This window comes from Jaculus jaculus, chromosome 21, assembly GCF_020740685.1.
Source record: "Jaculus jaculus isolate mJacJac1 chromosome 21, mJacJac1.mat.Y.cur, whole genome shotgun sequence".
In the NCBI taxonomy this organism is placed as follows: domain Eukaryota; kingdom Metazoa; phylum Chordata; class Mammalia; order Rodentia; family Dipodidae; genus Jaculus; species Jaculus jaculus.
The window spans coordinates 3,997,503-4,012,269 of record NC_059122.1 but is presented as its reverse complement, the minus strand read 5'-3'; the positions used below and the strand labels follow the sequence as shown (position 1 = coordinate 4,012,269).

The 14,767-nt window shown below is 47.4% G+C and overlaps 1 protein-coding gene across 1 annotated transcript in view; it reads left to right on the top strand.

Annotated features, from left to right (window-relative positions):
• Ahrr (aryl-hydrocarbon receptor repressor) overlaps positions 1-14,767 on the top strand; it is a 134,756-nt gene that overhangs the window by 108,847 nt on the left and 11,142 nt on the right. The window contains exons 5-8 of the mRNA XM_045139392.1: positions 2,050-2,139; positions 6,026-6,155; positions 7,351-7,484; positions 13,560-13,756. Coding sequence (XP_044995327.1) covers positions 2,050-2,139; positions 6,026-6,155; positions 7,351-7,484; positions 13,560-13,756 — 551 coding nt within the window. The remainder of the gene's footprint in view (positions 1-2,049; positions 2,140-6,025; positions 6,156-7,350; positions 7,485-13,559; positions 13,757-14,767) is intronic.

Genomic DNA, 14,767 nt, shown 5'->3' with positions numbered 1-14,767 from the left:
CACGTTAGCCAGATGCACAAGGGGGCGCACGCGTCTGGAGTTAGTTTGCAGTGGCTGGAGGCCCTGGTGTGCCAATTCTCTCTCTCAAAAAAGAAAGAAGAGAGAGAGAGAAAGGAGGGAAGGAAGGAGGGAAAAGAAACTCACTTTGTTTAATAGATAATAGGTAGGACTGGAGAGAAATCTCTAGCACCTAAAAGAGGCAAACAGAAAATGAATATAATGCTATAAGACATTCTAGTCTGTTATCACTTTTGTTATATGTTTCAAAGAATTTGCCTGTTTTTTTTTTTCTTAAATTCTATAATTTGCTAAATATCACTCTTTTTTGCTTGTTTACTTGTTTTTTGGGGGGGAGGGTTTGGTTTTTCGAGGTGGGGTCTCACTCTAGCTCAGGCTGACCTGGAATTCACTGTGGTTCTCTCAGGGTGCCTCGAACTCACGGTGATCCTTCTACCTCTGCCTCCCAAGTGCTGGGATTAAAGGCGTGTGCCACCACGCCCAGCATTGTTTATTTGTTTTTTTGAGACAGGATCTTGCTTTAGCCCAGGCTGGCCTGGAATTCACTCTGTAGTCTCAGGGTGGCTTCAGACTCACAGAGATCCTCCTACCCCTGCCTCCCAAGTTTTCACTTTTTTTAAAAGTTTTATTTATTTGAGAGCGAGAGAGAGAGAGAGAATGGGCACGCCAGGGCTTCTAGCCACTGCAAATGAACTCCGGACGTATGTGCCACCATGTACATCGTGTTTATGTGGGTTCTGGGGAGTTGAACCTAGGTCTTTAGGCTTGGCAGGCAAGTGCCTAAACCACTAAGCCATCTCTCCAGCCCCCCCTTTTCTTTTTAATTTAAAATATTTTCTTTTTATTTATTTATTTGACAGAGGGAAAGGGGGAGATAGAGAGAGAATGGGCGCGCCAAGGCCTTTAGCCTCTGCAAACGAACTCCAGACGTGTGCGCCCCCTTGTGCATCTGGCTAACGTGGGTCCTGGGGAATCAAACCTGGGTCCTTTGGCTTTGCAGGCAAACACCTTAACCACTAAGCCATCCCTCCAGCCCCCCTTTTTAAAAATACTTTATTTTTACTTTTATTTCTGGGTTACCTAGCTTTGAATTTCAGCGTTTCACATGCTCTCAGGAGTTGGTATGTGCAAAGGCTGTTAGAGAAATCTGCACGTAGTGTGCACAATCCATTCATTAAGGAGGAAATTCAAGTTATCAGTGTGCGTACAAAATGTGTTGAGTCTCATTGGTGAACAAAACAAATGAAAACTAATGGTCAGGGCTGGATAGATGGCTTAGCAGTTAAGCGATTGCCTGTGAAGCCTAAGGACCCCGGTTTGAGGCTCAATTCCCCAGGACCCACGTGAGCCAGATGCACAAGGTGGCACACGCGTCTGGAGTTTGTTTGCAGTGGCTGGAGGCCCTGGCACGCCCATTCTCACTGTGTCTTTCTCTCTCTTCCTCCCACCCTCCTCTCTGTCTCCATTATATAAGTAAATAAGCAAAAATAAAACTTTAAAAAGTTCTTAGCTGGGCGTGGTGGCTAAGCCTTAACCTTGCCTGCAAAGCCAAAGGACTCAGGTTCGATTCCCCAGGACCTGCGTAAGCCAGATGCACAAGGTGGCGCATGAGTCTGAAGTTCGTATGCAGTGGCTGAAGGCCCTGGAGTGCCCATTCTCTGCCTCTTTCTCTCTTAAATAAATAAATAAATAAATTAGGGCTGGGAAGATGGCTTAGTGGTTAAGGCACTTGCCTGTAAAGCCAAAGGCCCCCAGTTCGATCCCCCAGGACCCATGTGAGCCAGATGCACAAGGTGGCACATGCATCTGGAGTTCCTTTGCAGTGGCTGAAGACCCAGGCGGGCCCATTCTCTCTCATTATCTGTCTCTCCCTCTCTCTCCCTATGTCTCAAATACATTAAAAAAAAATTTTTAAACAACAACAAAAATAAAGATGAACAACAGAGCAGGAAAAAAGGCCGAAATATACACCAAACATTTATTTTGGGTGAGACAACTCAATTTTCTTGTTCGATTTTGTTTTCCCCCTAGTCTCTCAATGGCTTTGCCCTGGTCGTGAGTGCGGAAGGGATGATCTTTTACGCGTCAGCAACAATCGCAGACTATCTGGGCTTCCACCAGGTAAATGAAGCAAAAATAGCATTTCAGCTTACCCCTAAGAATTTCAAAAAGTCTCAAAACAAATGACCCGGAATCAGTTGAAAGAATGTTTATGTCACCATATGCACACCTTTTTTGGGTGGGGGGGCTGGGGTTTTGAGGTAGGATCTCGCTCCAGCCCACGCTGATGTGGAATTCACTATGCAGTCTCAGGGTGGCCTTGAACTCTTGGCAGTCCTCCTACCTCTGCCTCCCGAGTGCTGGGATTAAAGCCTGTATCACCACGCCTGGGCATATGCATGCCTTTAAGTCTAACACTTGGCAAAGGTAGGAGGATCTTAGTGAGTTCAAGTCCAGCACAGCACTGTACAGAGTTCCAAGTCAGTCTACAATAAACTGAAAACCTACCTATTAAAAAAAAGAGAGACTAGTAAAATAAGGTACCAGTCAAACACAAGACGCGCAGCTATAAACTTGTAATTTCTTTAAAGAACTTTAAATGATTTTCTTCTAAAACCAAAAAATAATTCAGCGGGGGCTGGAGAGATGGTTTAGCGGTTAAGCGCTTGCCTGTGAAGCCTAAGGACCCTGGTTCAAGGCTTGATTCCCCAGGACCCACGTTAGCCAGATGCACAAGGGAGCACACGTGTCTGGAGTTCGTTTGCATTGGCCGGAGGCCCTGGTGCACCCATTCTCTCTCTCTGCCTATTTCTCTATCTCTTTCTCTCAAATAAATAAAAATAAAATATTTTTTAAAAAAGATAAGGATAAGCTGGGCATGGTGGCACACGCCTTTAATCCCAACACTCGGGAGGCAGAGGTAGGAGAATCGCCGTGAGTTCGAGGCCACCCTGAGGCTCCATAGTGAATTCCAGGTCAGCCTGGGCTAGAGTGAGACCCTACCTCGAAAAAAAAAATAGGGATAAAAGAACCCATGTTTGCAAATGGCCACTTATCAAGGGAAATTGAGTCTGCTTGGAAAGTTGTAGCCAATAAAGTCAATATAGATTGTGAATTTATTGTGTTTTAAAAAATATTTTATTTTTAGTTATTTATTTATTTGTTTGAGAGAGAGAGAATGGGTGCGCCAGGCCACCAGCCCCTGCAAACGAGCTCCAGACGCGTGCGCCCCCTTGTGCATCTGGCTCACGTGGGTCCTGGGGAATCAAGCCTCAAACCGGGGTCCTTAGGCTTCACAGGCAAGCGCCTTAACCTCTAAGCCATCTCTGCAGCCCAGTGAGTTTATTGTTATTCAACAAATCTGACCTTGTGGAAAGGCACAAATGCGTCTGTTCTTGTTTCTGGCACAGAGCAGGCCCTGGAGTTTCCAGTCTAAAAACTAATGCAATGAGGACAGATGGACTCACAGAGGCACCCAGAGAAGCAAAAGTGGGACCCTTGCGTTGCATTCAACAGGCCACCCAGCAGAAATATCCCCTCTGGGGTTAGAGAGATGTCTCAGTGGTCAAAGACCCTTACTTGCAAAGCCTAACGGCCTGGGTTCAATTCCCCAGTACCCACGTTAAAACCAGACACACGAAGTGGTACATGCGTGTGCAGTTCCTTTGCAGTAGCAAGAGGCCTTGTGTGCCCATTCTCGTTTTCTCTCTCCTTGCAAATAAATTTTTTGTTTGTTTGTTTGTTTTTGGAGGTAGGGTCTCACTCTAGCTCAGGCTGACCTGGAATTCACTATGGAGTCTCAGGGTGGTCTCAAACTCACGGCGATCCTCCTACTTCTGCCTCCCAAGTGCTGGGATTAAAGGCGTGTGCCACCACACCCGGCTTAAATTTTATTTTTATGGGGCTGAAGAGATGGCAGTTAAGGTGCTTGCCTTCAAAGCTAAAGGACCCAGGTTCAATTCTCCAGGACCCACATGAGCCAGATGCACAAGGTGGCACATGTCTTGGGCTCATTTGCAGCAGCTGGAAACCCTGGCATACCCATTCCCTATCTGCCTCTCTGTCTTTGTTCCTTCCCCCCCCCCCCCACTTCTTTCTCTTTCTCTGAAATAATTAGTAAAAATAAAATGTTTTATGAAAAATAAAAAAATAAATTTTATTTTTATTTATTTATTGTCTGAGAAAGAGAAAGAGTGTGGGGGGGGGGCAGATAGAAAGAATGTACTTGCCAGTGTCTCTATCCACTGTAAAGAAACTCCAGACACCTTGTGCATCTGGCTTTACATGGGTCCTGGGGAATTGAACCTGGGTCCTTTGGCTTTGCAAGCAAGTGCCTTAAGTGCTAAGCCATCTCTCCAGCCCAATAAAAATATTTTTTTTTAAAAAAAAGAGAAATATATCTTCTGAAGATGAGTTCACAATACAAAATTTTAAGCACAGAGGAAGTCCTGGGTGGCAAGTTAAGCAGATGTGACATCTCTCAGAAGGTCCTAAGATAGGAAGACTTTCCAGGAGGAGCTGGGAAACAAGGACATTTACAATAGTAAAAGCTTAAAAGGTAATAAAAATAGAGTGTGTGTTGAAAAATGATCAGGTGGGGGATGGAGAGATGGCTCAATGGTTAAGGATGCTTGCTTGCAGAGTCTAATGGCCCAGGTTTGATTCCTCAAGGACCCACGTAAAGCCCGATGCCCAAAATGGCACATGTGCCTGGAGGTTCTTGCAATCATGGGAGGTCCTGGCACTCCCAAGCCCACATCCATAACTTCCTCTCCCTTTTTCTATCTCTCAAATAATTTTTTTTTCTTTAAGAAGAGAGGGCCGCGGGGTGTGATGGCACACACCTTTAATCCCAGTACTCGGGAGACAGAGGTACAAGGATCGCCATGAGTTCGGGGCCACCCTGAGACTACAAAAAAAAAAACAACAAAAAACAAAAAAAAAACCCCACCAAGGGTGGGGTTGCCAGTTACATTTGTGTGTGTTGGTATTCATGGAAGTTCAGTTGTCTATCCCTCTGTCATCTGTCTGTCTGTCTATCCATCTAAGACAGTGTCTCTTCAGTGTCCTGAGCTTGGGCCTCATTGAATCAGCCAGACTACCTGGCTAGCAAGCCCCAAAGGATCCTCCTGTCTCAGCCTCCACTGGGAGTTCATTCTTTGCCACACCTGGCTTTTATGTGGGTCCAGAGAAACTAAACTCAGGTTCAGTTGCTTGTAGGGCAAAAGCATTTTACTTATTAAACCATCTCCTTCAGTCTCTGCTAGTTACAGTCATTTATTTATTTATTTATTTAATATTTATTTATTTTGCAAAGTAGGGTTTCTCTCTAGCCCAGGCTGACCTGGAATTCACTACATAGTCTTGGGGTGTCCTTGAACTCATGGAAATCCTCCTACCTCTGCCTCCTGAGTGCTGTGATTACAGGCGTGCGCCACCATGCCTGGTTTCTTTCTTTCTTTATTTTTAATCTGTTTGAGAGAGAGAGAGAGAGAATGGGAGTGTTTGGGCCTTCGACCATTGCAAACGAACCCCAGACACGTGAGTCACCCTGTGACCTACGTGGGTTCTGGGGAATCAAACTCAGGTTCTTAGGGCTCACAAGCAAGCACCTTAACAGCTAAGCCCACATTCTTTTTTATTTATTTATTTATTTATTTATTTTTGAGGTAGGGTCTTGCTCTAGCCTAGGTTGACCTGGAATTCATTATGTAGTCTCAGGGTGGCCTCGAACTCACGGCGATCCTCCTACGTCTGCCTCCCATGTGCTGGGATCAAAGGCGTGCGCCACCACGCCCGGCTTATTTTACTTTTTATTTATTTAAGAGGTAGAGAGAGAGAGAGAGAGAGAGAGAGAGAGAATGGGCGCACCAGGGCCTCCAGCCACTGCAAACGAACTCCAGATGCATGCGCCCCCTTGTGCATCTGGCTTACGTGGGTCCTGGGGAATCGAACCTGGGTCCTTTGGCTTGTCCCCTCCAGCCCGGTAACAGCTTCTACATTTCAGACAGACGTGATGCACCAAAACATTTATGACTACATCCACGTGGACGACCGCCATGATTTCCGCCGGCAGCTGCACTGGGCCATGGACCCTCCACGGGTGGTGTTTGGTCAGTCCCCGCGCACTGAGACAGGTGGGCCCACCCCACTGGCACCCCCCCTTCCCTCTGTGCTCACAGGGATGGATTTCACTGTCTCCAGAGACCTCCTGCAGTTGGTCCATCCCTGGGCTCTGTGTGGCTGCAAACGAACTCCAGACGCGTGCGCCCCCTTGTGCATCTGGCTAACATGGGTCCTGGGGAATCGAACCAGGGCCCTTAGGCTTCACAGGCAAGCGTTTAACCGCTAAGCCATCTCTCCAGCCACACAAAGACTTTATTTAACTTAATTTTTTTAAATTTTTAAGTTTTTCAAGGTAGGGTCTCACTCTAGCCCAGGCTGACCTGGAATTCACTCTGGAGTCTCAGGGTGGCCTTGAACTCACGGTGATCCTCCTACCTCTGCCTCCCAAGTGCTGGGATTAAAGGTGTGCGCCGCCACGCCCAGCTTTATTTTTATTTTAGTAAGAGAGAGCGAGAAAGAATTGGCACACAAGGGCCTCAGCCACTGCAATTGCACTCCAGAAGCTTGCGCCACCTAGTGGGCAAGTGCGACCTTGTGCTTGCCTCACCTTTGTGTGTCTGGCTTACGCGGGATCTGGAGACTGGAACATGGTTCCTTAGGCTTTGCAGGTGAGCACCTTAACTGCTAAGCCATCTCTCCAGCCCATTTAAAAATTTTTTTTTTTTTTCCAGAGGCAGAGGTAGGAGGATCGCCGTGAGTTCGGGGCCACCCTGAGACCACATAATGAATTCCAGGTCGGCCTGGGCCAGAGTGAGACCCTACCTCAAAAAAAAAAAAAATTTTTTTTTTTCCACAGAGACTTTAAATAATTCAAAGACAAGTCTCCATACACCCTCCACATGCGTCAATGTCCTTCATCTTGTCCAGATGAGAACAGAACACAGACTCTAGGTGCTCACAATCCCTGTCATTTACGCTGCTCAAATGAGCCACGATAAGCAAGTGACCCTAGAGTCACGCCTGCAACAGTGCTAGCCATGATGTCATTAAGGGCAGGGACATTGAAGGTGAAATTCCCTGAAGTGCTGTCTCTTTTGCCATGGGGGATGCGGGGTGGTGGTATTGTGGCTGTGGCTCATGAAGAGACACGTGTTCCATCCCAGGTGACATGTTACATGCCCAGCGGGGAGGGTGGCTTATCTGCTGCCTCGATGTCTCTCAGTGGACATGGAAACTCACCCCCACGCTCCTATGCTGTCTTAGCAGATGACACCATCTTGGGGAGACTGCTCAGGGCCCAGGAGGGAGGCGAGGGCCCGCCCTCCGAGTACTGCGCCTTCCTGACCCGCTGCTTCATCTGCCGGGTGCGTTGCCTCCTGGACAGCACGTCGGGCTTCCTGGTGAGTGGGCAGGCGGCGGGCAGGGACGTGCAGAATACCATGTTCTGTCCCAGCGAAGAGGACGCAGGGGCAGAGTGGGCAAGCTCCGTGTGCAGGTTCCTGGTTCATAAGCTGGCAGAACTGGTAAAAAAAAAAATTTAAGTTTAGGGCTGGAGAGATGGCTTAGTGATTAAGGTGCTTGCCTGCAAAGCCAAAAGGACCCAGGTTCGATTCCCCAGGACCCACGTAAGCCAGGTGGTGCACGCGACTGGAGTTCTTTTTGCAGTGGCTCCAGGCCCTGGGGTGACCATTTTCTCTCTCTTCCTTCTCCTCCCTCTCTCTCTCAAATAAGTAAAATAAAATATTTTCTTTAAAAAATTTAAGTTAAAGCCAGATGTGGTGGCGCACGCTTTTAATCCCAGCGCTCAGGGGAGGCAGAGGTAGGAGGATCGCCATGACTTCAAGGCCACCCTGAGACTCCACAGTGAATTCCAGGTCTGCCTGGACTAGCGACACTACCTCAAAAATCCAAAAAAAAAATAAATAAATAAATAAAAATCAAGTTAAACCAGGCATGGTGGCGCACACCTTTAATCCCAGCATTTGGGAGGCAGAGGTAGGAGGATCACTGTGAGTTCAAGGCCACCCGGAGACTACAGAGTGAATTCCAGGTCAGCCTGGGCTACAATGACACCCTACCTCAAAAATTTTTTTTAAATTTAATGGGCTGGAGAAATGGCTTAGGGCTTAAGGCACTTGTCCGTGAAATCTAAGGACCCAGGTTCCATTCCCAAGGACCCACGTAAGCCAGATGCACAAAGTGTCACATGTATCTAGAGTTCATCTGCAGTGGCTGGAGGCTCTAGCACTTCCATTCTCTCTCTCTCTCCCTCTGTCTCTCTCACTGTCTAATAAATAAATGAGGCAAAATTAAAAAAAAAATTTTTTTGGTTTTTCAAAGTAGGGTCTCACTCTAGCCCAGGCTGACCTGGAATTCACCTCGAAAAACAAAACAAAAAACTTTTTTTAAAAAAAAATTTATTTGACAAGAGACAGAGTCAGACACAGGGAGAGAGACAGAGAGAGAATGGACGCACCAGGACCTCCAGCCACTGCAAACGAACTCCAGACACATGTGCCTCCTGTGCATCTGGTTTCCATGGGCCCTGAGGGATCGAACCTAGGTCCTTTGGCTTTGTAGGCAAACGCCTTAACCACTAAGCCATCTCTCCAGCACCCCCCCTAAAGACTTTTCTTTTTTCTTTTTTTTTTTTTGGCTTTTCAAGGTAGGGTCTCACTCTTGTCCAGGCTGACCTGGAACTCACTGTGGAGTCTCTGGGTGGCCTTGAACTCACGGCAATCCTTCTATCTCTGCCACCATGCCTGGCTCAAAAAAACTTCTCTAATGTTGGAGACGTAGTTCAGTTGAGGGAGTGCCTGCCTGTTAGTCCTACATCAGTTGGATGTGGCGTCACACACCCATAATACCAGCACTCAGGAGGTAGAAGCAGGAGGATCAGAAGTCCAGAGTTGGGGCTGGAGAGATGGCTCAGTGGTTTAGGCACTTGCCTGTGAAGCCTGAGGACCCAGGTTCGATTCCCCAGGACCCACATAAGCCAGATGCTCAAGGCGGTGCGTGCGTCTGGAGTTCATCTGCAGTGGCTGGAGGCCCTGGCACACCCACGCGCATTCTTCCTCTCTCTTCCCCCATCTCTCTCTCAAATAAAGAAAATTTAAAAAATTAAAAATATTAAAGCCAGGCGTGGTGGCACATGCCTTTAATGCCAGCACTCGGGAGGCAGAGGTAAGAGGATCGCTGTGAGTTCGAGGCCACCCTGAGACTCCCTAGTGAATTCCAGGTCAGCCTGAGCTAGAGTGAGACCCTACCTCAAAAAACCAAAAGCAAAAAAATATTTAAAATATTAAAAACAAAGAAGTTCAGGGTCATCCTTGCCTACACAGGCCAGTCTATATCCAAAGAAATAAAACTAAATCTTTTTGAAGTGTACCCCAAATCATTCAGAGCATCTCGCCAAGAGAGGGGCGGTGGAGGTCCCCATCATGGCTGGGTGAAATTGAGCTCATACTCCCCACCCAGGGTCTTGGTTTGCAGCCTTTTTCTTACTGCCACCACTTGGGATTCTTAATGTTTGAAGATTCCCTCTTCCGAAGATCATGACATCAAAATAAAAGAGAGACTGATTGAGATGGGGAGGGGGAATGATGGAGAGTGGAGTTTCAAAGGGGAAAGTGGGGGGGGAGGGAGGGTATTACAATGGAATATTTTTTTATAATCATGGAAGTTGTTAATAATAAAAAAAAAATTGAAGGGCTGGAGAGATGGCTTAGCGGTTAAGCGCTTGCCTGTGAAGCCTAAGGACCCCGGTTCGAGGCTCGGTTTCCCCAGGTCCCACGTTAGCCAGATGCACAAGGGGGCGCACGCGTCTGGAGTTCGTTCGCAGAGGCTGGAGGCCCTGGCGCGCCCATTCTCTCTCTCTCCCTCTATCTATCTGTCTTTCTCTGTGTCTGTCGCTCTCAAATAAATAAATAAATAAAATTTAAAAAAAAAATTGAAGAAAAAAAAAGATTCCCTCTTCCAGTTCCATATAGAGAGGGAAGGATTGGTCTCATAAGAGAGCAGGGACCCCCACCCCCAGATCCTGTGTTACATAGCGTTTGCCCCTCTTGAACATCAGCCCCTATGTACTGTCCTCCTCTAGGCCATAGGAGTCCTGAGAGGCCTTAGGGACCCCACATTGTTTTGACAGCCTTTCAACCCCGAGTTCTCTGAGTGACCCCCAAGCCCCTGGCAGGCAGGACATTTGGGAACAGCTCCTCTACCTGATCATGGACGTTCCCAGGATCACTGGCTCTTGCCTTCCCGACCCTACCTGGGATCAGTCTTGGGTTGGGGGGAGGGATCTTGTCCCCTGAACCTGGACTGAGGCTCCTGGGGGAATCCTGTGTACCCCACCACCTGTTCAAGCCGTAGGGGTCACTGTCTGTCCCACTTGGACTATATAGGGTTCCAGTGACCAAGCCCCGGTGTCTGCAGACACCTAAGGTGCCCTGATGATGTGGCAGAAAAAAAAAAATAAACTAAAAGTTGAAGTAATTCACCGAGTTACTGTAAGAGTCAGTTGCTGAGGACCTAAAACCTATCTTTGTCAACAGATAGGGAAAAAATCCCCAAGAAGGAAGTGTCCAGAAAGGGCGCAAAAGGACGATGAGAAGGAAAAGACATGTTTAGGCTAAAACAAAGTTAAAAAGGGGAGTTCATTGCTAGGGTGGCCCTGACTACTGAAGTGATTGATATGCCAAATTGCCCCATCTTCTTGGGTCACTTTCCCCCTCCACTGGGCTATGAAAACTATAAAATGGAAATAAAATCTCCGCTCTTTGGAGGGCGACCTCAAGCTCTCTGACCCCTGGGTAATTAACTGCTTTGTGTTCACTCATTCTGGCTGCGTTGGAGTGATCTTTCCAGAGGATCTCTACATCAGTGGTTCCTGGGGGGGAGGAGGGGGTAAGTGCACATCTGTGTGAAGCGTGAATGAGGTACGCCTGGAGCCCCAAAGCTCTTCCTTGTCCTATCACAACTTTTCCAAAATCACACCAGCTTTCTCTGGCTCCCCAGTCTTGACCCTGTGAGACACCCCGAAGCTGGCTTTGGGGAATCATTCCACCATAGAATGTAAGATCTCTTTTGGCGTGATGCTAACTCAGACCGCTTTGCTTTTCTCTCCAGACAGATCAAAGGTGGGCCTCAGAATTTTGTCTTCCTTAGCTTTTTAAAATTCATTTGTTGGTTTTGTTCTGGCATTAATAGCAGTTTTTAAAAAAACATTAATTGCATCTAGAGAGATGGCTTAACGGTTAAGGCATTTGCCTGCAAAGCCAAAGGACTCAGGTTCGTTTCCCAGGACCCACGTAAGCCAGATGCACAAGGTGGCGCATGTATCTGGTGTTCATTTGCAGTGGTTGGAGGCCTTGGCGTACCCATTCTCTGTCTCTATCTGCCTCCTTCTCTCTCCCTCAAATAAATAAACAATATTACATGCCAGCCTCGGGTAGAGTGTGCCTGGTGATGGTGGACCAGCGATACATTGTTTATGGCAATACATATCCTTTGGCCTTTCAGCAGTGACATGTCACTGGATTTTGCTCTGGGGACATTTCTGCTTTTGACAAATCTAGATTTAAAAATATATATGTGTTTATTTATTTATTTGAGAAAGAAAAAAAGCAGAGAGATAGAGAAAGACGGAGAAGGGGAGAGAATGAGCAAGCCAGGGCCTCCAGCCACTGCAAATGAACTCCAGACCCATGCGCCCCCTTGTGCATCTGGCTTACATGGGTCCTGGGGAGTTGAACCTGGGTCCTTTGGCTTTGCAGGCAAGCGCCTTAACTTCTAAGCCAACTCCCCAGCCCACAAAAATAGGTTTGCTTGGTTTTTTTTTTTTTTTTGGAGCATTTGCTCTCAAGAAGTGCTTTATTTTTTTTCAAAAAGGTCTTTATTTTTTCAAATTTTTATACTTCCATGATTATAAAAAATATCCCATGGTAATACCCTCCCTGCCCCGACAAAACTAAATTTTTATCTTTGGTTGTCAAAAACATGCAAACCTCATGGAAAATGCTAATAAAATTAAAAAAAAAATACACGCAAACCTTAATCTTTAAGAAGGAGGTTTTTGGATCAAGAGGCCCAAAAGGGCCAGGTGTGGTAGCACATGCCTTTAATCCTAGCACTCGGGAGGCAGAGGTAGGAGGATCACTGTGAGTTCGAGGCCACCCTGAGACTCCATAGTGAATTCCAGGTCAGCCTGGGCTAGAATGAGACTCTACCTTGAGAAACCAAAATACCACTGAGCCATCCCTCCCGCTGACTTGTTGGAATTCTGAGATCTAATTGCCTCAGGCTGACAGTTTGAAATCAGCCACAGTGGGAATATCAAGCACTTGGCAGACATGCAAATCTTGTGTTTCCTAGAGCTGGATATTGAGAATCTTCCAGCATACCATCGCCTTGAATCTTCCACACCCAGCAGACTGCTGCCAATGTTTGTTCATTCAGTAAAGCCATGTGTCTCTCTCTCTCTCTCTTTCAACTTTTTTGTTTTGTTTTTTGTTTTCTGAGGTAGAGTCTCACTCTAGCCCAGGCTGACCTGGAATTCACTACGTAGTCTCAGGCTGGCTTCGAACTCACAGCGATCCTCCTACCTCTGCCTCCCGAGTGCTGGGATTAAAGGCGTGCGCCACCACGCCCGGCTCTGGTATTTTTTCCCTTTGTGTGTGTGTGTGTGAGAGAGAGAGAGAGAGAGAGAGAGAGAGAGAATTGGTGCATCAGGGCCTCCAGCCACTGCAGTCAAACTCCAGACACATGCACCGCCTTGTGCACACGCGTGACTTTGCACATGCATCATCTTTGTGCGCCTGGCTTACATGGGATGTGGGGAGTCGAACGTGGGTCCTCAGGCTTTGCAGACAAGTGCCTTAACTTCCAAGCCATCTCTCCAGCCCTTTCAAGCCTTCCATTTATAAAGAGATTTTGCTTTCTTTGATCACAAACTCCTGAGCCACTTGCTGGCATTTTAGCCGACACCGTGCGTTCTAAATGAGCAGAATCGAGTTGTTCCTAACTCTTTTCATTATGCGTGAGCAATGACAATTTGGAAATAAAAGTTAAAGAACGGCCCCCAGAGACATGCCCCGGGGAACTCCGGCCCAATAGTGGCTGGTGACAGAGTGTGGATCGGTGACAGCCCAGGTAGAGCTACGTGCCTATGCTTACCTGCGTGTGAACACACACACACACACACACACACACACACACACGTGTGTGCACATAGCAGTTATGTTGTCCAGAGAAAGCACAAGAAGGTCATGAACTGTGACCCATCCAAGAGCAGAGCTGGTCCCTGGGAGACTAAACTCCACTGATAGCATTGGGGAGGGGTTCCTGGGTGCTTGGGATGAGACGCCACCACCAGCACCCCGCAGGATAGTGGCCCTATGAAGTCCCCTTCCTGCAGTTGAGGCGGATCTGCAAACAGCCTGTCTGTCTGTCTGTCTGTCTGTCTTTGAAACAAGCAGACGATGCAGTTCCAAGGAAAACTGAAGTTCCTGTTTGGACAGAAGAAGAGGAACCCATCGGGGACGGCTGTGCCCCCTCGGCTCTCTCTGTTCTGCACCGTGGTGCCAGTCTTGCCCTCTGCAGCTGAGATGAAGATGAAGAGCGTGCTCTTTAGAGCGAAGCACAGGGCCGACGTGCCCGCCGCCGTGGAACCACGGTGAGTGCGGTTCGCTATGTCATGGCTGTGGCCTGTCACGGAAACGTGCCCCCATCTATGGTGAGATCTATTTTCCATTTCATCTTTCTTTTCTTTTTTTTTTTTAGTGAATTTCTTTTGGGGGGGAGGAGGTGGGTTTCAAGGTAGGGTCTCACTCTAGCCCAGGTTGGCCTGGAATCCACTATGGAGTCTCAGGCTGGCCTCGAACCCACGGCGATCCTCCTACCTCTGCCTCCCAAGTGCTGGGATTAAAGGCGTGCGCCACCACGTCTGGCTTAATTCATTTTTTTGTTTGTTTATTTATTTATTTATTTATTTTGGTTTTTTGAGGTAGGGGCTCACTCTAGCCCAGGCTGACCTGGAATTCACTATGGAGTCTCAGGGTGGCCTCGAACTCATGGTGATCCTCCTACCTCTGCCTCCTGAGTGCTGGGATTAAAGGCATGTGCCGCCATGCCCAGCTCCCCCCCCCTTTTTTTTATTGACAACTTCCATAATTATAGACATTAACCATAATTCCCTCCCCCTCAATTTCCCCTTCACAACTCCACTGTCCATCATATCCCCTCCCCATCTCAATCAGTCTCTCTTTTATTTTGATGTCATGATCTTTTCCTCCTATTATGAGGGTCTTGTGTAGGTAGTGTCAGGCGCTGTGAGGTCATGGATATCCAGGACATTTTGTGTCTGGAGGGAGCACGTTGTAAGGAGTTCTACCCTTCCTTTGGCTCTTACATTCTTTCTGCCACCTCTTCCGCAATGGACCCTGAGCCTTGGAAGGTGTGATAGAGATGTTTCAGTGCTGAGCACTCTGGTCACTTCTTTCCCTCACCATGATGCCTTCTGAGTCATCCCAAGGTCACTGCCATCTGAAAAGAGAAGATTCTCTAACCAAAAGTGAGAGTAGCATTAATATATGGGTATGAATATTAAGAGAAGTGCTTACTGGGCGGTTTGATAAGCATAGTATATACACTTAGCCAGACAGCAGCAGACGTTACACCCCTAGGG